This window comes from Crinia signifera, chromosome 4, assembly GCF_055691185.1.
Source record: "Crinia signifera chromosome 4, ASM5569118v1, whole genome shotgun sequence".
Classification (NCBI taxonomy): Eukaryota; Metazoa; Chordata; class Amphibia; order Anura; family Myobatrachidae; genus Crinia; species Crinia signifera.
Window position 1 is genome coordinate 110008337 of NC_139220.1, and position 27844 is coordinate 110036180.

Sequence of the window (27844 nt, forward strand, 5' to 3'; positions counted from 1 at the left end):
TACTGGTACCCATTCCAGTACCGCCCTGGCAGACTCCGGCTCGGCCGGGAACTTTATTTCTCAAGACCTGGTTACTAAACTGAAGATTCCAATGGAACCCTTAGTTCCACACCTAGCTGTGACAGCAGTTGACGGCAGCAGAATCCCAGGCAGTGAGGTTCGCTTCTGTACCAGTCTCCTCACCCTCAGAGTCGGCATGCTGCACCAGGAACAGATCAAATTTCTCGTTATTCCCAAATCTTCTTATGAAATCGTCCTTGGTCTTCCCTGGTTTCGTCTTCATAACCCAAACATCAATTGGAAGACGCTACAGATCGAGCAATGGAGTTCTCATTGCCAACAGCAGTGTATCAAGTCAGTGGTGCCCACTCGTTCAGCCAATGTAAAAATTCTTCCTGGCCTCCCTGAAGTCTATAGTGAATTTGCTGATGTGTTCTGCGAGCAGTCCGCTGATACTCTTCCTCCTCATCGTGATTGGGACTGTAAAATTGACCTTCTCTCAGAGAAATTCCCCCCTAAAGGTCGAACTTACCCATTGTCCGTTCCTGAGACACAAGCCATGTCGGCATACATACAAGAGAATCTTCAGAAAGGCTTCATCCGGCGCTCTAGTTCACCAGCAGGCGCAGGGTTCTTTTTTGTAAAGAAAAAAGATGGAGGCCTCCGTCCGTGCATCGATTACCGGGGTTTAAACAGTATCACAGTCAAGAACAGTTACCCCCTTCCTCTTATTACAGAACTTTTTGACCGAGTGCGAGGTGCCCAAGTCTTCACCAAATTGGATCTCCGTGGGGCATACAACTTAATAAGAATCCGTGAAGGTGACGAGTGGAAGACCGCATTTAACACCCGGGATGGTCATTACGAGTACCTGGTAATGCCTTTCGGTCTTTGTAATGCCCCAGCAGTATTCCAGCAATTTGTAAACGAGGTCTTTCGGGACATGCTCTACGTTTGCCTTGTGGTATACCTCGATGACATCCTCATTTTTTCAAAAGACTTATCCTCTCATCGAACTCAGGTCAAGGAAGTATTGTCTCGTCTTCGCAGAAACAAACTGTATGGCAAAATCTCCAAATGTACCTTCGAAGTCCCTTCTGTGCCCTTCCTCGGATACATCATTTCTGGGTTCGATCTACGTATGGATCCAGAGAAGTTGGAGGCTATTAATGGGTGGTCACAACCCACTTCCCTCAAAGCAGTCCAACGCTTCATAGGGTTTTCCAACTACTACAGGAAATTCATTCGAGGCTTCTCCACGCTGATTGCACCCATCACCGCACTCACAAAAAAAGGGGCTAATCCAGCCAACTGGCCTTCAGAAGCCATCGCAGCCTTCCAGTTTTTAAAACAAGCTTTTGTCACTGCTCCTATCCTGTCTCAGCCTGATGTCGACAAACCCTTTTTTCTCGAGGTAGATGCCTCTCACATAGGAGTCGGTGCTGTACTATCTCAAAAGAACAGTGATGAAAAACTCCACCCCTGTGGGTTCTTCTCTCGCAAGTTTCTTCCAGCAGAAAGAAATTACTCCATTGGAGACCAAGAATTACTGGCCATCAAATTAGCTCTCGAAGAATGGAGATATCTTTTAGAAGGTGCTAAGTTTCCCGTGACGATCTTCACAGATCATAAAAACCTCCTGTACCTCCAGTCTGCCCAGTGTATGAACCCTCGACAGGCTCGTTGGTCCTTGTTTTTCTCTCGTTTTTCTTTCAAGTTGTTATACCGTCCTGGCACTCAGAATGTGAAAGCGGATGCCTTATCACGTTCCATGCAAGAAGATTCTGACCTACAGGAAAATCGGCCCATTCTGGACCCCATCGCCTTTGCTCCCACCCAGGTGTCGCCTGTGCCTCCTCCTGGTAAAATCTTCGTTCCCACTGAATTACGTCAGAAGCTTCTTTCCTGGGCTCACAAGTCCTTATTCTCTGGGCATCCTGGCGCTCAAGGGACATTAAAAATTCTTCAGAGATCCTATTGGTGGCCACAGATTGGCAAAGAAGTAAAAGAGTTCGTGGCATCATGTCCAGAATGTGCACAGCACAAAGTATCCCGACAAGCCCCAGCCGGCCAGCTCCATCCTCTGTCCGTTCCATCTCGTCCCTGGACTCACATCTCAATGGACTTTATCTGTGACTTACCCAAATCCCAAGAGTACAACACCATATGGGTAATAGTTGACAGGTTTTCCAAGATGGCCCGATTCATCCCATTACCTGGCCTACCGTCCGCTCCCACTCTGGCTCAGCTGTTTGTACAGCATATCTTTAGAAGTCATGGCTTGCCTAGCGAAATTGTGTCTGATCGGGGGGTACAATTTGTGGCACGGTTCTGGAGAGCCCTGTCTCATGCATTCCAAATCAAATTAAAGTTTTCTTCAGGCTATCATCCCCAATCCAACGGTCAGACAGAAAGGGTGAACCAAGATCTGGAGACCTTCCTTCGTCTTTATATATCATCCTCGCAAGATGACTGGTCGAGACTCCTCCCATGGGCAGAATTCGCTCATAATTTCAGGTACCACACAACCACTGGTCATTCCCCTTTCTTTATAGTCTATGGACAAAACCCCCGGGCCCCCAATTTTGAAATGTTACCAGCGATAGAGGTACCTGCAGCCGCAGCAGCCATTAACCATTTCTCTCAAATCTGGCGAGAGGTTCACTCCAACATCACGAAAGCCTCAACAAGGTATAAATTCTTTGCAGATCGCAAGAGAAGAGCTGTTCCTGAGTTGCACCCAGGAGATAGAGTGTGGCTTTCCACACGGAATCTCAGACTGAGAGTTCCCTCTATGAAATTTGCTCCCAGATTCATTGGTCCCTATACGGTTCTACAAAGGATCAATCCTGTCGCATACAAACTGAAGTTGCCCAAATCTTTACGCATCCCCAACTCATTTCACATCTCTTTGTTACGTCCTCTCATCCTGAATCGCTTCCATACTTCCTCACCCTCACTACCCAAAGTTCAAACCAGCAGGGGAGTAGAATTCGAGATTAATAAAATTGTTGATTCTCGTCGGAGGTATGGGCATCTCCAATATCTCGTTGATTGGAGAGGATATGGTCCTGAGGAGAGGAGTTGGGCAGATGCAGAAGATGTACATGCCCCCCGACTAATCAAAGTATTTCACGAAGAGAACCCGTCCAAGCCTAAAGGGTGTTCGGTGCCCACCCTAAAAGGGGGGGGTACTGTCACAAACCGTGGGTCTCAGCCCCGTCTGAGACCACGTCCATTACCTTCCCGGTGGTCAGCGGTGAGAGTAAGGCCTCTGGTAGCTGTCAGCGCCTGGCGAGATGTCCCATGTTTGGCTGGTGTTGACCCGTGCAATCGACATGCCGGCACGCTGGAGCCCGCGCGTCATGGGCGCCGCCATGACACATGCGCTCAGCTGACCAGAGGGTCCAATCCCGCGGTCCAGCCAGGGTGACCTCTGACCCACACACCTGCACACCTCTCAGGTGTACTCACTCTTTCCCTGGACTGATTGGTGCTGCTGACGCTAACCAATCAGTGCGCAGCAAGGGGGATATATTCCGGCTTCTAACTCACAGTCATCGCCTTGAATATGTGTTCATCTGACCTCAGTCCCTCCTGTGTTCAGCTGTTTCCAAAGGCTCCTGGTTATCCGGTCTCCCCGTGTACCCAGGGCCGGATTATAATGGAGGCACAAGGGGTCAGTGCCCCTGGGCCCCCCACTAGCTAGGGGCCCCCTGTGGTTTTTTTTTTTTTTTTAGCTAAAGGTTTTGTGCATGGGAGTGGGGTAGTGCTGCAGCTTCACCTATCTGCCAATGTGACAATGATTAATGGTGCTGAGCATCAGGAGCCAAGGCACACTGATTGCACAAGTGTGCAGTGCATTCCTGGGAGTTGTCTTAGTCCCATGACACTTTAAACCAGAGGGCAGAGGCTGAGAGGATTGTGCTGAGCTCTAATTGGTGGAGCTCATTACATGCCCATGGAGAACAGCAGCAGCAGCTTAGTCATGGGAGGGTTTTTAATCAAAGGCAGCACTAGAACTGTGAGGTCTCCTACAGAGTAAGGTGCAGAGGGACAAACACAGGCTTTTCATATGGTATGTATTTATGTGTGTGTGTGTGTGTGTGTGTGTGTATATATATATATATATATATATATATATATATATGCAGTTACCCATTGACCAAGTTTATACTGCCTTTACTCTGTTTTGACAGTGTAATATTCTCCCATGCAGTGTGCGGCCAGTAATGACAAGTGCAAGGGGGCCCCCCTGGCTAAAGTACCCCGGGCCCCCCGAAGGCTTAATCTGGCACTGCGTGTACCTCTCGCAGTTTCCTGCATACTACCTGGTTTGTCATCTCCAGAAGACTCCTGCCATTCCACTCTGCAGTCGAGTATTACTCCTGTTACCATCTTTACCTGGCATACCATCTCCAGAAGCCTCCTGCAAAATAACCATCGTGCAGTTGAGTGATCTCATCGACCCTGCTGTCGACATCAGTGTTGACACTTTCACACTGTGCCCTCCAGAGACTATTCCAATTCCCAGTGTCTCCAATATCACTACCACTCTCCGCCTACGTTCAGAGGACCAGGGCAGAGGGCCGCGACCTGCCTGTCAGACGCAGCGAAGTCCATATCCCCTTGCGGGGGTCTCTGGTGAATACCGCTGGCAGGTTAGACTCCGCGCCTCTGTTTCTGGTTTCAGCCAACACTCTGGTACGCAAGGCAGTGCCTCTGTGCATGTCAGTCATCAGGCCTCCGGCCTTCCGCTACACAGCGCCCTCCACTGGTCCACCACGGTCAGGGCCGGGAACACAGCAGACCCAGAACCTGACAGAGGCACATGGACATTTCACAAAATGTGATGGTATGATGTATCTATACATGTTATATTGCTTGATCCCAACAGTGGGGCGCTTCACTATCCTTGTTCTGTTCTGTATTTTCTTTGCACCAGGTCCATAATACCTGGTTTAGTGTTAAACTGACCCTTTCCTGCTCCGAAACAGTATACTCTTCTTTTTATAATAGAAAATAACAAAAACACAACCAAATCCATAATGATAAAAGGAAATGTCACTCAGTAACTTCATAATGTAACACTTTTTATTTATTTCATTTGTATAGAGGCAAGCGTACATAAATAATTTAGCTCCTTCTACAATCTGATTGGTTGACTATAGCAACATCCCATTTTCAATAGAACTCCCATCTTAGTAAATAAATCCCTCAGTGCCCAGCCAAAACAAAGTATTCTTGTAAGTACTCCTACATGCACTTGCACTCACTATGGGTCCCATTTATCAAATAATATCTGCTACTAAGTCTTAGAAAACACCTGTTTTGGGGGGCTAGCCACAAATATTGTGTCCTGGCAAAGGATGTTCTCTGGTTTCTATGGGGGATGCGATGCCAGCTGATTTACCAATGTCCTATGTTGGCCACCGCAGCTACCACAATTTTCTGATTGCGGTAGCCCATTGTAGCTTATGGGCTATACTTTGCAGGATGTAGATCCGGCAGGGTTCCCTAGGAACCCTCCTCCAGAAATGGCCCCTGTACTTGGCGGTCAGGCAAATCACGCATACACTGAAGCCTGGGACGTGCACTCAGCACATCATAGCAATGGGCTCCTTTCAGAGACCATGTCCCTGCATGTGGAGGGTGATACATTCACCCGTTACAATCACATACTGCAATGCATTCCTGGGTGCTAATATCACATTGATTAATGCCCCCTATAACATTATAGATGGCACAAAAAAAGATTTTTTATTTATTTATGACATAAGGAAAATAGGAACACTCCTCGGGACTGTTATTGGAAATTAGGGCCATTTGTCAACTACACATTCAAATGTTTAAATGAATGAGTCTTTGCTTATGTCCAGGGCTGCTGAGAGGAAGTGGTACAAATTAGTATAGAGTTGTTAAGTATGGTGGATCAGGGCCAGATTAACAATGGGTGGATGGAACTGCAACTCCAGGCCTCCAAATAAAAATAGATCCATCATATCATGACAGTATAATGAGCACCATCTGGCCTCCATAAGCGTACCGTTTCTGATCATCAGTGCTATATTGTGTTACATTTTAGTACTTTGTTTTGTTTTGATGTTTTTTTATGACCAATTACATTTGGGGGCCTAATTCAATGGTGGGCAAACTGCACAGATGAAGGTCCCATCCTGCGTATGTGTAGGACGAGTGCTGCAATTGCATAGTAGTTTTCTGAACGCCTCTGCCTGATCAACAGGTGGAGGCATTCAAGGGCAGGGATAGGGCAGCCAGTGTTACAAGGCCGAGGACTTTCCTTGACCTCACAAGATGACCTGCGACAGGCAGTCTGATTAAGGTCAAACTAATTGTAGAGTTCCTCTAGAAATGCGATCACATCGAGCTGCTGCAAACAGTTTATCATATGAGATCCTTGATGAATCAGGCCCAATAATCTGCTGACATTTTTAAACACATTAAAAAATGACTGCATGCAATTACACTTTAAGGGCAGTATTCAATGGTAATATTCTCCGTGCACGGCGAGCATTTTTTTTTGCTCGCCGTGCACTCTCCGTGTTCCGGAGGGCTCGTTGCCTCTCCTGCTGCCACTATTCAATGTTTATAAGACTCGCCGCCACTCGCGGCGAGTCTTAACCCCTGCAGCGGACGAGCGTCCGCAGCAGGGAGCTGACAGGGACGTGGCATCCAGGGAGATTAAAGTCTCCCTGGATGCCACAGAACATATGTGAGGGTAGGGGGCCCCCCTGGGACCCAGGCAGCACAGGCTGCCCCCCTCTATAGCCAGCGGGGGACCCAGTATTCACTGTACCCGAACGTGCTTCGGGTGCAGTGAATATATGAATATCTAATGAGCGGCTCGAGCGCTCTGGCCCCCTGCTGGCTGCACTGTGTAAAAAAAAGAAAAAAAAAATGTAAAAAAATATTTTTTTAAAAATTAAATATATATTCATGTGCTATAGGCACATGAATAAAAATAACATGGCCCTCCACAGAAAAAAAAACCTGATTTTTTTACACCAAAATTAAAAAAAACACCCTTTTAGTTTAAAAGTTCACATTCCTGCTCTCCATCAAAAGATGGAGAATTTCTTCACGGAGAGAGACGGCGAGAATCACTAAGAAAGACGGAGAATATTTCACATTGAATAGGGTGGCTCGCCTTTGGAGAAAAAAAACCTCTCTCCACGGCGAAAAAAGCACAAGTTCTCCACAAAAGACGGAGAACTTTTCTCATTGAATACTGCCCACAGTGTCCACTTAAAATACTGGGTGTTCTGTACCATGGACAGGAGGTATACTGGAGGTTGGTGTTGTGTAAAATAAAGCTGATGTATCAAAGCTTACCCGATATTGTGTGTTAAGAAACATAATGAGAGATCACAGAGAATACTATGCAAGCATACAGCGCACTCTTGTGGAAAGGCGTGCAATTGCAGGCATAGCACATAATGTGTAATTTCCCAAATATGCTTTATCTAATAAAGAATAAAACATAACCACATTGTTGTGTATGTATCTACTGTCGGGTTTTTCACACAGAGATTGTGGTAGCACTAAAGGACAATGCAAAACCATTGACATTTTAGGCAATTTGGATTTTTATTGATACATTTATATCAATGTCACAGTATACAAGAGATACACTTGTGTGTTCGATACAAACTGAAATATACAAAACTTTATCACAAAGCCACAACTCAAGCATTCCACATAGTATATCTCATACTTACAGATTAAGATAGATTAAAGGTCAAGGTGCACATTAGATGGCTGGAGAAAAGATATGACTACCAGAGTTTAAGAAAAAAAAAAGTAATAACAAATAATTACAACTATAAGCAAAAAATATAACTTATGGCATATAAATAAGTAGAGGGTGTTGGCCAGGATTCAAGGAAATGGCAACAATGACAATGGCACAGGTGGACATGAACATTAAGCGTTTGAGTGCCAACATCAACATCGCTCACATTTGTTATATCAATTCTAACAATGTTGTGTAAAAAAGATTATATTTCCTATATAAGGTAAACACTACAGGTCGTTATGAAGAATAAAAATATTTGCTTGGCAATTTCAAACCTATTTTGACAAATTCACTTGGCACTGAGAGAGTTCAATGTAAAATGATCTCATACGTTCAATAAGTACGTGAGGCTTTATGACGCACTTATGAGCTGAGTACAAAAATGAAGAAGTTTGAGTTCAGCAGCTGTTGTTTCTACAACTTTTCCCTGGCAACTCACCCCTAATTGAATTGTGCCCATAATGTATATTGGGCCTTATTCAGCAGCAGGTGTCATTTTGCATAGCTTTGTAAAACTCTAACTGTTGTCACTAAGGCAGGGGTTCCCAATCTTTTTTGAATCACGGCACCCTAGAGTATCAAAATTTTTTCACGGCACCCCTAGGCCAAAAATAAATTTATTAGATTGGGTTTATATGTGATTCTTTGGGTCAGGTATGTGGTAAAGGACAGGATTTGCTTCTGTTTGTACACATTTTATTAATGGCAGCCACCAGCATTGCTTTTGCTTATAAATAATTAACCATTAATAATTTGAGTTGGTCCTGGACTACCGACCCAGGGCACCCCTGCATGTGTCCCGAGGCACCCCAGGGAGCCACGGCACACAGTTTGGGAACCACTGCACTAAGGGCGTTATTCTAGTTCACTCTTTCTGACAAAATCCATGTGCACTGCAGGGGGGGGGGGCAGATGTAAAATGGGCAGAGAGAATTAGATTTGGGTGAGTTATTTTGTTTCTGTGCAGGGAAAATACTGGCTGCTTTATTTTTACACTGCAATATAGATCTCAATTTGAAGTAAAGCCCCACCCAAATCTAATTGTCTCTGCACAAGTTACATCTGCCCCACCTGCAGTGCACATGGTTTTGTCCAACTAAGAAGGGTTTTGTCATAGAGAGTGAACTAGAATAAGGCCCTAAGCTTGGGAGGGGGGCACACAGCACAGGGAAAGGCCGCCCCACATGCTGGGTCCCTCCATAAAGTTTTGCAATTGAATTCTGTAACATGAAGCGCTCGCATCTTAGGGTGGTCTAGGCTGCGCTGGCTATATACTAAACATAGCAAAATATATGACTATACGGACTTGCAGCCTAAAGATCAATATCTAGACTGGAAATTAAACCTTGTTCTAAATCACGTCTAAGAACAGGCCGTCTATAATTGCGTTACCCTATTCCAAGCAGCTTACAGCATAAATGACTTATCGGAATGCTGCCAAATTTTCAGTATGTCTTGATGAGACCATGGGAAGGAAATTCGTGACATTAAAAACTTAATTTAAAAAAATCACCACCAGTGGCGTTTTTTCTGCTTGTAAGGTATGAAATATGCAAATTTCCTTTAAACAACATCCCTGTCATCACTACTTAGAGTACACAAAATCTTCACAACCTTTTTCAGTCACACTTTTTGTTAAATTCAAAATAACATTACATTTACGAGAATGTGCATTCCTAGTGAGATTGTTTTACCAAAAAGTGAATTCAGCGCCAGGCGCTTTGTGGAGTTTTAGGTTGTTTAAATAACAAATTTTTATTCTGTGAATTTCCCTCCCATGGCCTCATACTGTACATACTGAACAGTTCCAATATGTCGTTTTTGCAGTAGAATACTTGGCATAGGAGAACTCTAATAATAGACAGCAGGAAGATTTAAAAACTGAGAATTTAAATCCACTGATTTTTTTTCTAGGTATATCACCTGACTACATCAATCCGATGTTTAATTTCTATAAGAGTCTTGGAGAGTTACAGATGATTGAAGAAGAATATGCTCTTCTGACAGCAGTGGTGATTCTTACACCAGGTATGTTACCATCAGATAAGATACATACCATAAGATGCATTTAAAAAAAGAAATCTCTTTCTATACAATGACAGCACCCGCCCCGGAATACGGCCATCTTCATGGTAATAAAAGTCAGTTCAGACTGATTTTAATTTCAAAGGGAAGAAAAATCGGTACTCTTTACCTAGAAGGGCGCCCACGATTTTGATCGTGGGCATCATTAGTAAAAAAAAAACGCGTCGGTCGCATCGCATGCGACCAAAAAATCGCATGCGATGCGACCGACGCGATGCCCGCGATTTCCCATAGGGAACAATGTTAATTGTCCCAATTGACCCGATTTTCCTGTTAAATGTCTCAATTGACCCGATTTTCCATAGGAAACAATGTTAAATGGGCCACAGAGGCCAAATAGGCACCCTGAAGTGTGAAATGGCCCCCACAATTGTTAACGCCACCCCACGATCAACGTCAACCCGAAGCGTGGCGAGCGGCGGCGGTACGCGTCCTATGACCTTTTCATACCCCCACTATCCATGTTGGCGTGGAGTTGAGAATAGAAAGTGTGGCGAGCGCAGCGAGCCACCGAGCCCGAAGCGTGGCGAGGGGACGCGGACAGCTGTGAAGCCCGCGAGGGGACGCGTATACCTGTGAAGGTGTCCGCGACCCCTCGCTGCGCTCGCCACGCTTCGGGCTCGGTGGCTCGCTGCGCTCGCCACACTTTCTATTCTCAACTCCACGCCGACGTGGATAGTGGGGGTATGAAAAGGTCGTAGGACGCGTACCGCCGCCCCTCGCGGGCTCGCTGCGCTCGCCACGCTTCGGGTTCACGTTGATCGTGGGGTGGCGTTAACAATTGTGGGGGCCATTTCACACTTCAGGGTGCCTATTTGGCCTCTGTGGGCCATTTAACATTGTTTCCTATGGAAAAATCGGGTCAATTGAGACATTGAACAGGAAAATCGGGTCAATTGGGACATTTAACATTGTTCCCTATGGGATATCGCGGGCATCGCGTCGGTCGCAATCGCATGTGATTTTTTAGTGCATGCGATGGCCGCGATGGGTGCCCTTCTAGGTAAAGAGTACCGAAAAATCATTCGATGGTCAGCGACCAGTGAGTTATATCTCTCCCCTTTGGCCCCATGCGAGGGGATGAGTTCGCGTACATATCCCCTCACATGCTAGGGAGGGGATTCGGGCGAGGGGAGGGCGGATGTTCGGCCGGCGGGGGGCGGTGTTACCTTTTCTCTAGGCTGCGATTACATGCGGGCTAGCAAACAGATCTGAATCAGGCCCATAGTTTGTAATAAGTATAGGTCTGTAGTGTGGGTCTGGCACATGGGCAGTACAGGTCCTGCATCACCATTAGCAGAATGGCTGCAGGTGTCAGTTGACTGACAGTCGGCAGTTGTTTGGGGGGCTGTTTTTTATTAACATAGCAGATGGCTTCTTAATATCTGGTTGATCCAATCCTTTAATGCATACTGTTTAATTACATGTCATGTTGTACTCGGGCAGCATGTAAGTATTGCAGCACAACTATGCTGCGATATGGGATAGCTGGCAAAGTGCTGTCTCATGAATCTCTAAAACAACCTGGGGTCTATGTATTAAGGTTTGGATGGATATAAAGGGGGTGATGAAGAATTGTTGTGGGGGGAAGAGGTATCAGCACACCTTATGTGCACTGATACCGCTTTCCCTCATGTATTAATGCAGTGGTGGTTTCCCAGTGTCAGGGGCTTAAAAGAAACCAAGCAGATATGCAGGGCAATGTGTGAAAGGACAGTGGCGCTGACCGTTCCGACACCTGCAGCAACGGATTTGACAGCTGCAGGTGTTATTTCCCTATCTGAAGCATTGCTGTCCCTGTCTGTAGCGGGTGCTGATTCTGGGTGGTGCATGAGTAACGAGATCTTACGCCTGTTCAGTGTAACCAGGCAGGCAGGAATACACAGTGCTTCAGTGCTAAGGTGATGGGATCGCCGGAGGGAGGACTGTTAATACATCTTATCAGTGTTCCTTCCTTCCTACTTCACCTTGGTAATGAAGCAAAGAAGGAAGTACTATAGCAGCACGATCAGGAGTGCTATCAGTTTTGCCGGGCCTCGGTAATATGAAGTGGGAGAGGGCGTGGCCACTGCGGTGGGAGGCAGTGTGCGTGTTTGATCACACACCTATGCAAGGAGAGAGAGAGAGAGAGTACAGACTGCCTCTGCCTCTCATCCCAGCTTAGGACATAGCACTGAGCAGCGTGTGCTGGGCTGGAGAGAGAGGCTGCTGGAGTGGCAGCCTGTCCTCTCTCTCCCACGGCCCGGCTCTCTGCAACAATGGAGGGGGTAGCAGGCCCCTCCATCAGACCCAGGCCTGGGTAAAGAGTATATTTCGCCCCCGCCCCCCCCCCCCCCCCTCTCAATGCCACTGAGCAAATCTTCCCCAAAGTTCCAAGCAGCCCGCTCCTAAATATAATTTTTCAAACACCGCCTGTAACGTGGCAGTAATGAGCTGGTTGACTGGGACTTTATCCTTCTCCACTTCATCTGTCTCCATGGCTTATTACATAGCCCAGGAGAACCGCCCATACCCTCTGCAATAGAAGCCATGGTACCACAGATGGGTCTACAACAAGCTGTGAATACATGCTCCTAGGGACAGGAAATCTCTTAAATCTCAAATAAAACAATCTCCCCCTATAAAATGCTGGTCATTTATTTATTTTCTCCAAATGTCTTCCATTCCAATAAGCTTCTGGAACTTTCCCATATGTAGTTGTTAATGTTATTATAGCTGTTTTAAATAAGATAACTTTTAAATTAGTCCTACTGTCCCTTCAACGTTCCAAAAATGTGTTCAATTAAGAAAAGGAGGCATAAATGCAAAGTAATTTATAACACATGAAATTACCGCTGTGCCATTTCCATTATTTACATTATATCTCTTCACCATTTGCTGCAGACCGACAGTACATCAAAGACAAGGAAGCTGTGGAGAAACTTCAGGAGTCTTTCCTGCACATTTTGGAAAAGTTGTGCAAGCAACACCACCCTAACAACCCACAGCACTTTGCTCGGCTCTTGGGACGTCTGACAGAACTGAGGACATTTAGCCATCACCACACAGACATGGTGATGTCATGGAGAGTTAGCAACCACAAATTTACCCCTCTGCTGTGTGAGATCTGGGACGTGCAGTAATGGAAGGACCCAGCATCTAAACATTGCAATCTCATCTGGATTTATTTTACTATACAGTTTTTTTTTTAAAATAGGCCTTATTATCATTGAATGCAATGTAAATATATCAAAGTTTAAAGAACTAATAATTGCTGTTGTATCTATGTATATATAATGTAAATGTATTTGCAGAAACTTTTATAACCCAAATAAAACACTGTAATTTGCATAATGACATCATATACTAAGCTCTGGCAGTCTATTAACCCCTTCCTGACACAGCATGTTTTTGCCTTCCTGACAGAGCCCTTTTTTCAAATCTGACATGTATCACTTAAGTGGGGATAACTTTTTTTTGCTTTTACTTATCCCAGTGATTTTGAGATTGTTTTTTCGTGACACATTGTACTTCAAGTTAGTGGTAAATTTTCGTCGATACAGTCTGTGTTTTTTTGTGAAAAATACCAAAATGTCGGAAAAAAATGGAAAATTTAGCAATTTGCAAAATGTTACATTTTCTGCTTGTGAGACAAATAATCATACCACTCAAAATAGTTAATAACTAACATAGACCATATGTCTACTTTATGTTTCTATCATTATTTCAACTTCCTTTTAATTTTTTTGGACACTAGGAGGCTTACAATATGAATAGCAAATTTTCAAATTTTCAAGAAAATTTCAAACACTGATTTTTTTAGGGACCAGTTCAGTTCTGATGTGACTTTGAGGGACTTGTATGTGAGACACCCCCATAAATGATGCCATTTCAAAAACTGCACCCCTCACAGTATTCAAAACAGCATTTTGGAAGTTTGTTAACCCTTTAGGTGTTTCACAGGAATTAAAACAAAGTGTAGGTGAAATTTCAAAATTTCATTTTTTTTGCAGATTTGCAATTTTAATACATTTTTCTAAGGAACACAGTAGATTTTACTAGAGAAATGTGACTAAAAATTGATTCCCCCAATTCTTTTGTTTTCATAAATACCCTATATGTGGCCCTAGTGTGCACGTTGACCAAACCACAGGCTTCATAATAGAAGGAGCACCTACTTGATTTTGGAGCCTCCTTTTTATGAGATTATTTTTTAGGCACCATGTAGGTTTCTAGGCACCATAAGATGCTAAAAGTTAGGAACCTCCCCCACAAGTGACCCCATTTTGCAAACTACACCCTTCAGGGAATTCATCTAGGGGTATAGTGTACATTTCAAACCCCCAGGGGTTTCACCAATTTTGATACAACTGGGCTGTGAAAATGAAAAAATTTAATTTTTCATTTTCACAGCTCAGTTGTATCAAAATTGGTGAAACCCCTGGGGGTTTGAAATGTACACTATACCCCTAGATGAATTCCCTAAAGGGTGTAGTTTGCAAAATGGGGTCACTTGTGGGGGGGTTCCACTGTATGGGTGCTTCAGGGGTCATTCAACCAGAATCTGTGCTGCAAAATCCAAAAATCACTCCTTCCCTTCTGAGTCCTGCCATGCACCCAAATGGTATTTTTTGGTCACATGTGAGGCATTGCCGTACTCGGGAGAAATTGGGGCACAGATTTTGGGGTGCTTTGTCTCCTTCATTCCTTGTGAAAATGAAAAATTTGGAGCCAGAACTGCATTTTTGTGTAAAAAATAAAAATTTTCATTTTCACAGCTCAGTTGTATCAAAATGGGTGAAACCCCTGGGGGTTTGAAATGTACACTATACCCCTAGATGAATTCCCTGAGGGGTGTAGTTTGCAAAATGGGGTCACTTGTGGGGGGCTTCCACTGTATTGGTGCTTTGGGGGTCTTGCTAATGCGACATAGCACCCACCAAAATTCCACCAGAATCTGAGCTGCAAAATACAAAAATCACTCCTTCCCTTCTGAGTCCTGCCATGCACCCAAATGGTATTTTTTGGTCACATGTGAGGCATTGCCGTACTCGGGAGAAATTGGGGCACAGATTTTAGGGTGCTTTGTCTCCTTCATTCCTTGTGAAAATGAAAAATTTGGAGCCAGAACTGCATTTTTGTGTAAAAAATTAAATTTTTCATTTTCACAGCTCAGTTGTATCAAAATTGGTGAAACCCCTGGGGGTTTGAAATGTACACTATACCCCTAGATGAATTCCCTAAAGGGTGTAGTTTGCAAAATGGGGTCACTTGTGGGGGGGGTTCCACTGTATGGGTGCTTCAGGGGTCATTCAACCAGAATCTGTGCTGCAAAATCCAAATATCACTCCTTCCCTTCTGAGTCCTGCCATGCACCCAACTGGTATTTTTTGGTCACATGTGAGGCATTGCCATACTCGGGAGAAATTGGGGCACAGATTTTTGGGTGCTTTGTCTCCTTCATTCCTTGCGAAAATGAAAAATTTTGAGCCAGATCTGCATTTTTGTGTAAAAAAATGTAATTTTTGCAAACCCTGTATATGTATATATATATATGTATATATATATGTATATATATATATATATGGGTAATTATGTAGTATCTGGGCGTCCGATTTAGAAATCGGATCGGATCGCATCGTATCGCATCGCATGCGACCAAATCGTATGCGATGCGATGGTCAAGATTTTTCCATAGGATTCAATGTTAAAATGGTCTGAGTCCATTTTAACATAGAATTCAATGGGAAAAAGGGGTCCTTTTCCTTTCCCCACTATCCAAGTGGGCACGGAGTTGGATATAAACCTGTGGCGAGCGTAGCGAGCCACCGAGCCCGAAGCGTGGCGAGCGTAGCGAGCCCCGCGAGGGGACACAGAATACTTTTTAAGAAATATGCGTTCGCTCGCCACGCTTCGGGCTCGGTGGCTCGCTGCGCTCGCCACGCTATATAAAATCAACTCTATGCCCACTTGGATAGTGGGGAAATGAACAGGACCTTCTTAACATTGAATCCTATGCAAAATCGCATTGAATCGCATCGCATCGCATCGCATCTGATTGTATGCCTTAAGGTAAGGCATACAATCACAAAATCGGCAGCCCAGATACTACATAAGTACCTATATATGTGTGTATATATACACACATATATATATATATATATATATATGTGTATATACACACATATATATATATGTGTATATACACACATACACACACACACATATATATATATATATATATATATATAAAATCATTTCATTTTATTTCTTTCATTTTTACATGGCCCCGTAGGCTGCTGCTGCTGCTGGCGGGGGGAGGGAAGGGGGAGGCAGCGCTGCGGCGCTGCTGGATCAGAGCAGAGGGAGGAGAGCGACTGCCGGGCTGGGGTAAGAGCACAGAGCTGCCGGGTGGGTGGGAGGGGGGGTCTGCGGATCGGTGGTGATCGGTGCTGTACTTAACAGCACCGATCACCACCGATCTCTGTGTTACCGAGCGGCTTAGCCGCCGGTAACACAGGAAACGCTGTGAATGGCTGTTCAGATTTGAACAGCCAATCACAGCGATCGCCGACCGGGGGGGGCATCCCTGCCCCCCCCGGGCGGCGAGGGGGGATGTCTGCTGTCAGGGACAGCAGACATCTCCAAACTGTCACCGCGTCTATAGACGCGGTGACAGTTTAAATCCATGACGTACATTTATGCCATGTGTCGGGAAGTACTTCCCGACCATGACGTAAATGTACGTCAAATGTCGGGAAGGGGTTAAAGAGTCTACCGACAGATATGTAAATTAGGTGATGCTGTGGTAGTACATCCAATAGGAGTCTGTCCTGGCGATTGCTTTCTGCTATTGAGACAGTGGAGTAACTACAAAATTAGCGCGCCCTCCACCGCCAATAATTTTGGCAGTAAAAATCCCCCCCCCCCCCGCCAGCAGTAAAAATCCCCCCCCCCCCCCCAAACCCTGACTTGCCCCTCCACATGCCATATCCGCCACCGGTCTTGTCTGTCGTACCGGAGCTCCTCGAACTCTTACTAATGAAAACTGACCCTAACAAGAGGACTTCCCCTAATAGCAGACCATTTTTAAGGATGCTAGAGGAGGCCGCCGCCACCTCTTCTAGCATCCTCAAAAACTGTCTGCTGTAGGGTCAGTTTGTGAGGGTCAGCTTTTATTAGCAGGAGTTCGAGGAGCGCCAGGACTGCCAGGACACATACATACACAAAGACACAGAGGCGGAACTAGCGAGTTGTGGGCCTACAGTAGGTGCAAAAATGGGCCCCCCATGCTTAAAATATGAACAGTGTGCGCCAAACACGGGAGACAAAAATTTAGGGCATGACTTTATGGGAATGGGTCGTGGCCACATAATAGACTGTGGTGTGTGTATTGGTATAGGATTAGGGTTATAGACTGTAAGGGGGGGGGGTATATGATTAGGGTTATAGACTGCGGGGTATGTGTATGGTTAAGGCTATAGGCTGTGGGGTAGGTATGTATGATTAGGGTTGTAGGCTGTGGGGCGTGTGTATGGTTAGGGTACTAGGTTGTGGGGTGGGTGTATGGTTAGGGTTATAGGCTGGGGGTGTATGTGTGTTAGTGTTATAGGTTGTGGTGGGTGTATATTTAGGCTGTGGAGGGGAGTGTATGGTTAAGGTTGTAGGCCATGCCATGTGTGGTTAGGGTTATAGGCTGCAGTGGGGGTATATGGTTAGGACTATAGGCTGTGGGGTCTGTGTGTGGTTAGTATTATAGGCTGCGGGGTGTGTGTGCCTGTGTGGTTAGTGTTATAGGCTGCAGGGGGTTGTATGGTTTGGCTGCAGAGGGTAGTATATGGTTAGGTTTTGGCTGTTGGGATGGGGATGGGTGGAGTTAGGCTGCAGGTGGGTGGTAAATGGTTGGGCTGTGGGGGAGTATAGATAGAGTTAGGCTACTGGGGAATGTATAGTTATGGTTAGGCTACTAGTGGGTGTATAGTTAGAGTTAAACTGCGGGGGAGAGGGGTGTATAGCATAGTTATCTCCCCTCTTGCATTCTGCAGGAGACTCCCTGAAATAGCAGCAATCTCCCTCTCTCCCTCATTAATCTATCAATCTCCCTTATTTCACCTAGCCCACATTACACTGTTACATTTTTAGGGAAATAGGAATGAGATATAGATACATTTACATTGAATCATCAGCACCATTTCCCAGCACTTTAGAAAGTATAGTATCTCTTACTAACTGCTTTGGGGCTCATCTACATTTGGATCTCATGGTGTGTACACAGGGTAGATGTGCCTTAAGATCCTATCCACGATCCGATCAGATAGGATCGTGGATAGGATCTTAAGGCACATCAGATTTGCATCCAATCTTGACTATATATAGTGCAGATCTGCACTATATAGACAAGGCAGCCAAGACTTTCTGGCTTCCGATACGTGAACACGAATCGGGATCGGATCTGCATCCGATTCCGATCCAATGTTGACTATATCGCCAACATCGGAAAGGAAATAGGACCGTGTGTACACACTATAAGTCATTTTAAAGAGATTCCTCTCAGATGTAGCAAAACACACACACGCTTCTAGGCCACATTCACAATCTCTTTTTACAATCTCTCCATATATGGAACTAGCCACGCCCTATGGGTGGAGCATGACACGCCACCTCAATGGGGTGCTGAACAGAATTCTATTACCAACTATAATCTCCCTGAAAGTTTGCAAAAGTAGGCAAGTATGGTGTATAGTTACAATTAAGCTGCAGAGTGGGGTTGTATAGTTAGAGTTAGGCTGCAGGGGAAGGGGGTGTATAGTTAGAGTTAGGCTGCGGCGGAGATATTGCTAGACTTCAGGGGGTGTATAGTAGCCACTCCCAGGGTGCACAACATCACTAAAGCAGCCATGCCACACCCAACACCAGTAGAATAGGTGTTTGGTCTGCGGTGGCCACAGTAGGGGAGGGGAAATAATTGCCGTGCCCCAGGTGCCAAAAATCTTAGTTTCAATCCTGCTTAGGGGTAAATTGGCTATAATTCTAACTAGTGCATCCAAGAGTTGGTGGTGGGTGCGAGATGATAGCTTTAAGTGTAAAAGTAAGATTTAATGTTTTACCTGTGGAACTACAGGTCCTAACATGCCTTCCCAGCATGCTGGTAATTTGAGAACCACAAGTACCAGCATGCGGGCATGAAAGAGTCCGCTGGTACCTATAAAACTAATATTACAATAAAGGCACACACACACACCCTGAAAGGAAAAGTGTATTTAACATACATGCACACCAATATACAAACATATACTCACATATATTCCCTCTTATTATTATTATTATTATTAACAGTTTCTTATATAGCGCACACAGATTCCGCAGTGCTTTACAGAGAATATTTGAACATTCACATCAGTCCCTGCTCCACGGAAGCTTACAATCTATATTCCCTACCACATGTACACGCACACACAGACATTCTAGGGTTAATTTTTGCCTACCAGTATATTTTTGGATTGTGGGAGGAAACCAGAGTACCCGGAGGAAACCCACGCAAGTACGGGGAGAATATACAGACGCTGCACAGTTAGGGCCATGGTGGGAATCAAACCCATGACCTCAGTGCTGTGAGGTAGTAATGCTAACCATTACACCATCCGTACTGCCCCTTCATTCCTCTTCTCCAGTAGAATCCATAGAAGTACCTGTAAAAAAATATACTCACCTTATCCAGTGTAGGCATCCACAGGGTTAAAAGTAAAGGTGCCCATACACCTAGCCGATTTGGGCCACTTTCGGACGATTGCGAAGAATTGGGCCATGAAATCGGCTCAAAACCGGCTCCTTTTGATGTCCCCTCAGGTCTGATGCGCGGTCCCGTGCACATCGGACCCGAGCAGGTGGTCGGACCACACGACCTGGGACCTCCTTCATGTGCAGCAAAGGGGGGGTCCGGCAGGCTGGTGGTGGTGGCGGGGGGCGGGCAGCTCATAGTAGTGGCGGGCAGCAGGGTCCGTCCAAGTGAAGGCAGCGGCTGGGAGGCTGAAGCTTGTAGCAGCATTTTGCTGGGCGGCAGGATGCGGCTGCTGAATATTTTGAAATTGCTGCTGGCCGTTGTTTGGCTGAGATCTCATTTCAAAATATTCAGCAGCCGCATCCTGCCTTGTATGGGGTATAATGTGGTGCAATGATCATTACTGTGTGAGGTGTAATGTGACACAATGGGCATTACTGTATGGGATATAATTTGGTGCGGTGATCATTACTGTGTGAGGTGTAATATTGTACAGTGGGCTTGTTTCACAGACTATTAGGCTTATTTCACAAACGACAGTATAGAATATGGGCGCTTTATTGGAAAAGTATTAAATTACCGGCTTACATACATTGACAACATTTTTTAAAAGCACGGAGATATAATATGATGCAATAGGTATTACTGTATGGGGTCTAATTCTGCAATGGTGCAGGGCATAATGTGGCAAATGGGGATCACTGTGTGTGGTGCATAATGTGGCACAACAGGCATTATTGTGTGTCATGTAATTGCTTGGCATAATGAGTAAGGGTCACTAAAACTGTGTGTATAACATGAATAAGGGGAACTAATGTGCAATGTAACATGAATAGGAGTCACTACTGTATGTGAATTGATGTGAATAAGGACACTACTGTACAGTGTAATTGGAATCAGGGGTGCAATACTTCTGCTGCTCCTCCTGGTCCCTGATGCAGGGCACCTGTAAAATAATGACAGGCACCGGCGCGGGCTGCTTCAGCAACAGCCCAAAGTAGTAAAATCTTGGTCCCGTTGCCTGTACAATACAGATGACAGGCACCGGGACCAGCGCATGAGCAGTACTGACGTAGGTACTGTGCATGCATAGACCCTGGATTTTATGGGGTGCCATGCAGCAGCCCAATAAGGCATCCAGGTGGCAAGGAACACCTCCCAATGGGACTTCCTTAGGTAACTGGCAGGTCGGACTTCCAATAGGAAGTCACTGCCAGTCACAGTGAAGCCAGTGCCGTCTTACAGATGACATCTGGCTTCACTACAGTGGTGGATTTTACCTGGGGGGCTGCAGCCCATAGGTAAAAATCGCCACTGGTTACAGCTGTGTGCATGAGGATTACTATGGGTGAATGATGACACAAACAATAAACCACGGAGATAATCATGGGTGCTAAGTAAAGATTAAGTGAATAATATACCATATGTTTCTTTCTCAGCTCAGAATAAATTGAGATCTTGGGTTACAGTCTGAGCAGGTGTGCTGTGATATTTGTTGTATATACAGGGTATGGATCGACCATCGATGATTCAAAATGTTTTTTGGCCAATGTAGAATAGTTATGACATTGGGCCTTATTCTGGTCTGTGCGGCCGGAGCCGAATATGCGGCCTGGACCGTGCGTCCTAAACCCCGCCTTCCGTACGGATCGCTCACTCCGTCCGAATGCGGTAAGCCGCTGACCGCGCGGAGCACGAGTGGATTTCTCATGTATACACCTCCTCCATCTCTGGGAACCTCCCCCATCATTCGATGGTCGCAGACCATCGAATGCAGGACCGAGCGGTCAGGCAGCTCCCGCAACCTCAGACCACACGGGCATTTCTCCGTGCAAAAGCAGGGATCTGGGCGGGCAGCTGACATCCGGCAATGTCATATGTCCGCCCCCTTCACGTGCGTCACCGACGCATTACCATACGTACGCCCAGCGTTTTCATGGGAACGCCCATGAAACGCGGGGTGTAAACATATGGTAATGAGCCCAAACAGCCCTTCACGCCCCTCTCCTCCCCCTGTTCGTAGTGTAAACAATTCATGTGGAATTTGGACGTATGTCCCTTTCGCACATGCGCAGATATGCCTCTGCACATGCGCAAACACAAAACATCGGCGGAACGAACGCACGTGGACATATCCGCACCAACCAGAATAAGGGCCATTGATTGGAGAGAACCACATGTAACGCTTAAATGTCTAGTTTTGTTTTTATTTTTTTCCCCTAGGGGCCAGGACATGAGCATAGCTCCTCCCCTGACACCAATGAAGCCCCACCCCTGTGTTTTGATTGGCCCACAGGCCAATCCGTCAAAGAAAATGGATGACCATCGATAGGTAAAAACATTGATACACTCTTGCCATCGATGGTTGCCATCCCTAATACAGGGTATACATAATGGCACATAATGAACTCATCACATAACTGGTCTGACGTTATCACAAATACATACCTGTCACCTGTTTCCTGTCACCTAAGTTCAACCGTATCTGGTCAACAGATCTACGATGTCTACTTTGATCATGTTATGGTCGACCATGCTGAGTCGAACCCATCTAGGTAGACGCCTAAAGATAGTCACCCACATCTAGATCAACAGTAACGGGAGATAGGTGCCAGCATGAGAGCGATGGCATTGTGGTCAATGGTCACATAGTTGACATGAGTTTTCACTATTTTGTTGCCAAAGGTCGACTTGGTTCATACATTACTATCCAAATGGACATGAGATTATAATAGTGAGATTATAATAGTGTGCTGAGTGTAGCGAGGCTCCTTGCCCAAAGCATGGCGAGGGCCCATTGTGCACACACAGTGTCCCCGGGGACCCCTGTGACATTCGATCCCAGGGGATACGGTCGGCAGGTTGGCATTAAATAGGTTGACAGTCAATAGGTCAACCACTATTGTTCAACATGCCATAGGTCAAAACATGAAAAAGGTACCTGAGTTTGAAAAAAATGGGAAAAACCCATGTCGTCATATTTCTTGTGTCAAACTTTTGATCCTGTCGACCTAAGCCATGTTGACCTTTTTTATTGTGTTGACCAATAGAGTTGACCTTCATTTAGTTGACCCTACAACCAATTCTCCTGGTGCAGAGGGTTATATCATTGCCCATAATGAACATGTGAAAGATATTGGAAAAATAATAATTAATTTTCAATGTTTGATGTATCCTAAAACTAGGGATGGTCATTGATTCGTAATCATCGATGTTTTATGACTGATATAGAACAATTTTGACATCTATAGGTATAGAACCAGGTGGTTTCCCTCCATTGATGGCACAGTATAACCTGACCCCACAGTATAACCTGACCCCACCCCTGACCCCCATGAAGCCTTGCCCTGACGTTCTGGTTGGCCCACGAGCCAGTCATTCAAAGAAAATGGAGGATCATTGATAAGTAACCATTGATAGGTAGTGGTAACCATCGGTAGTGATCATACCAATGTCTGTTCCTACCTAAAACTGATTATGTAGAATATCTAAAAGCAGCATCAGGGATCTACATTTCCAGAACATCCTACACTCATGGTAGATGTCTGCCATGGCTGTTCTGTTAAAAGCTGTACAGTAAGACATTAACCCATGCACTTATTCGTACCCATTCCATCACTGAATTCAGCTGATTTTCCATTTTTATGAACGGCAACTTCAGCCAAATTCAGGCATATGAATGAGTGCATCATTGATAGAACCCAGCCGTATATGAGTACTGCTGGATTCAGATGCGAATTCAGCCCAAAATACGAATGGAAAATGTGGCACATTTTCAATCCGGATTGTGCTGAAGCCTGCACGGATCAGTAAGATCCATGGAGGCTTCTCGGTGTAAAAAATAGAGAAATAATAATAATAAAAAAAAATGGCATGGGGACCGCCTCACAAGGGTTATGGTATAAATCATAGACTGACTCATCATAGACAGTCATATGGTCGACCACTAATGGTCCACAGTCAAAAGGTCGACAGGGTCTAAAGGTTGACAGGTAAAAGATTAACATGGTCAAAAGGTCGACAGGTAAGAGTTCAACATGGTTAAACGGTTGACATCCAAAAGGTAGACATGGAAAAATGTCGACATGCGTTTTTAATGTTTTTAGGGTGTCTATGACAACATAGGTCGACATTGACACTGTCTAGGTGTACCGCGTCCCTTCACATGGCTCGCTGCGCTTGCCATGCTTCAGGCTTGGTGTCTTGCTGCGCTTGGCACACTTTTATTCTCCCACCATGCCCTAGTGGATGGTAGGGCATGACCTTTAGACCTGTCAAACTATTGTGTGTCGACCTTTAAAATCTGTTGACTGTCGACCTTTTGACCCTGTCGACCATAAGTGGTCAACCATATGACTGTCTATCATGAGTCAGTCTATGATCAGTCCGGATAACCAGTATAAGTATAACCAGTCCCGGCATTTTGAGCCGGTGCTGGTTGCAGAAATACAGGGGGCGGGAACTCGCATTGGGGTCCCCTGTATTTCTATAAACAGCACCAGGCTCTTGGCTCTGTCCTGGTTCCCAAAATATGAGGGACAAAAGGAGTAGGGGGTCCCCCGCATTTTGAAAACCAGCACTAGGCTCCAACAGTCAGCAGTGTCATGCCATTGCTAGGGGACACTTATTTTATAAGGTCCCGCGGCCATAACATATCAACCATGGCTGGTCAACCCTGGTCAGGTACCTGGGAGAGTCGGGACCCCCCCAATACCCAATAAAGGGGTCCCCCTTGTAGAGCACCCCCAGCCCAGGCTGAAGTCCAAGGCTGTCACTGGCCTCCCTGATAATGTAAACAAAAATGTAAAAAATATCTAAAATACAGTATAAGGTATTGGGTTTTGTAGTAGAACTACAAGCCTCAGCAAGTCCCACCCCCCAACATGCTGGTATTTGGAGAACCACAAGTCCCAGCACACGGGGCATTAATGGGCCCACTGGGACTTGCAGGCCCACTACAGAACCAATACTCCAAATTACACACACAAACACCCATAATAAAGTTTAATTTTATTGCACACACCATACATACATACATACATACATACATACATACTTACCTGTCTTGATCCTATAGGTTAGTCGTCTTCAGGGGAGCTCCGCACTTGATAAGCTGTACGCTGCTCCATAGACACGCATGCTATGAATTTAACATGTGTGTCTATGGCTGTTCCCACCATAGAAGCCTATGTTAAAGTTTTAACATGGGCGTCTATGGTGGGAACCGGCAATTCAGGCTGACTGCAAAGTCAATTGAGGACAAGTTTGTGGTTGACCCCAATTGACTTTACGGAGAGGCTTCATGCTCATCCGTAATTGGCTGCCGGGAAACCTGGCAGCCACGTACGAATTACTACGCCATGGGAAAATATGAGCAGGTTAGTACATTTGTCGAATTCTCAGGTGACTGCAAAGAGGGGTTGTTAGAAGGCTCAGTGCATGCCTGGTGCCATGGGGTTGACCTTTCTGCCTGGTGTTGTGGGTTTACTGCTCTGCATGGTGCCATGGGCGGGTCACCTGGACTGCCTGACACTGGTGTTAAAAAGCTACTTACAGTAACTTTAATCATGCTTTAAGAGTATGTATAAAGTTATAATAACTGCAAGGTTAAAATGCTTTAAGTATCATTTTAACCCTATTGTAGTTTAATGCCAACATTCTTGGGTCTCCAAAGTCACTGTCGATATAGAAAGTAGCCCCTGTAAGATCACTGTGCTTATTCCCAGAACACAGACCACACACACACACACACACACACACACACACACACACACACACACACACACACACACACACACACACACACACACACACACACACACACACACACACACACACACACACACACACACACACACACATTCACCCATGCAGAACTATATGAATCTGACACAAACACCTGCTGGACTAACACAGACCTAATACACTAAGGAATGTGTTTGTACCATTATGAACAGATGCAGACTGTCACAGACACAGAGTGACTCAGATACGTCTGCCCAAGCAGTATTCACTAAATGTGTCACTGAAGCTTATAGCTGCTTTTGTGCATATGTTATATTGTAATGCTTGTGTTTTAGAAAAAGAAATTCAGACACAAAATGAGTAGTTACAGTATAGCTGAAGTATTAGAAGGGATACATACGGATGACTAGGGCCCTAGCATCCCCACCGCGCTGCTTTGTCTAAACCCCCTTGGCCCGTAGCCTAACCCTCTTTTTAAGTGCCTAACCCTAAACCACCTTCCCAGGCATGGTTACTCACCATTCAGCAACCTGCCTGTAAAGTTTCCAAGCACCAACATTCCCATTGATGTCGGAATGCCTACATTCACTATACCGACGCCGTCATCCCAGGAACTGAGCACATCCTGCATTAGAGAGGGTAGTACAGTTTATTGAAGCTTAATAGCAAATGTTTATGAAATGTGGACTGTAAAATCAGCTCTGACGAAGACTATATTGTGTAGTACTGGGGTCATTGGATCACATTAAAGTACAACGCTTTTTTGACATTACAACCAGGGCTGCCCAGAAGACTGGGAAAGTCTCAGGAAGCCCTCCACTCAGCCACCCACTTATGAGTGAACTCAATGACACATCATCATAGCCCCACTCCCCACTGTACAATGCCAGTAATCTGTAATTGTACAGTGGGGGGTCTGGCCATGATGATGCGTTGATGTAGTAACTACTATTTCAAGCCACACCCCCATACAAACTGTTATGCATCCCGGTGGGGGGGCAGCTTGGAATTCGGATACTATGGTTTGGGGATTAATAATTGATCTGTTCAACCTGCAATTGGACCCATCTAATGAAGTTCACCTGGATGCGGATGGGCCCACATATTTGAGCAATTATACTGCATGTTAATTGTAAGAGTTTATCAAAATTATTTTTTACTATAAGTGTTCTTAGCACCTAGAGTGTGCATCAGTATTGTTCTTTTTGGTACTTGCTTCCTAGCACGGCGCCAGCGATAAAAATTGTATCCATCGGGACCCCAAACATCGCGTCAATCGCATCGCATTCAACTAAATCGCATGCGATGCGATCGACGCAATTTTTACATTGGAATCAATGTAAAATGGTCCCACAGACCCGATTTTACATTGGCCCCAATGTTAAATGGCCCCCAGACCCCAATTTTTATTGTTTCCCGAACCCTGATGGGTCAAATGCCCCCCCCCCCATTGTTAACGCCACCCCACGATGAACGCCAACCCGAAGCGTGGTGAGCGCAGTGAGTCTGCGAGGGGCGGCGGTACGGGTCCTCTGACATTTTCATACCCCCACTATCCACGTCGGCGTGGAGTTGATTTTATATAGTGTGGCGAGCGCAGCGGGCCACCGAGCCCGAAGCGTGGCGAGCGGCCGTGCATTACTTCACAGATATATTCACAGATATTACGCGTCCCCACGCGGGGCTTGCTGCGCTCGCCACGCTTCGGGCTCGGTGGCTCGCTGCGCTCGCCCCACTATATAAGGTCAACTCCACGCTGACGTGGATAGTGGGCGTATGAAAAGTTTGGAGGACGCGTACCGCTGCGCTCGCCACGCTTCGGGTTGGTGTTCATCGTGGGGTGGCGTTAACAATGGGGGGCATTTGTCATGTAAAATACCCATAAGGGTGGGTATACAATGAAAAATCGGGTCCATTGGACCATTTAAAATTGTTCCCTATGTAAAATCGCTACCATCGCATCGGTCGCATCGCATGCCTTAACTTAAGGCACGCGATGGACGCGATTTTGTAATTGTCGGGGAAAAGGCTAAAAATAGCCCTAAAATCGCGTCGGTCACGTCCATCGCATACCTTAAGTTAAGGTATGCGATCACCTACGACGGGCACCGTGCTAGGAAACAAGTAACTTCTTTTGGTACTCTTTACCTAGAACGGCGCCCGCGATTGGCATCGCGGGCGTCGGGGGTAAAAAATCGCGGGCATCGCGGGTACATTAAAAACGGGTGCGACGCGATGCCCGCGATTTTCCCATAGGGATCAATGTTAAAACTGTGATTGGACGCGATTTTACTGTTAAATGCCTCAATGCCCGCGATTTGGCCATAGGAAACAATGTTAAATGGGCCACAGAGCCCTAATAGTGCCCTTGAACTGTGAAATGGCCCCCATAATTGTTAACGCCACCCCACCTTTTCATACCCCCACTATCCACGTCGGCG

General features: G+C 45.6%; 1 protein-coding gene across 1 annotated transcript in view; it reads left to right on the forward strand.

Annotated features, from left to right (window-relative positions):
- NR1H4 (nuclear receptor subfamily 1 group H member 4) overlaps window positions 1–13282 on the forward strand; it is an 82484-nt gene extending 69202 nt beyond the window's left edge. Inside the window, exons 9-10 of the mRNA XM_083182211.1 lie at window positions 9731–9844; window positions 12785–13282. Of these exons, the coding sequence (XP_083038337.1) occupies window positions 9731–9844; window positions 12785–13023 (353 nt within the window). The 3' untranslated portion in view covers window positions 13024–13282. The remainder of the gene's footprint in view (window positions 1–9730; window positions 9845–12784) is intronic.
- Window positions 13283–27844: the final 14562 nt, after the last annotated feature.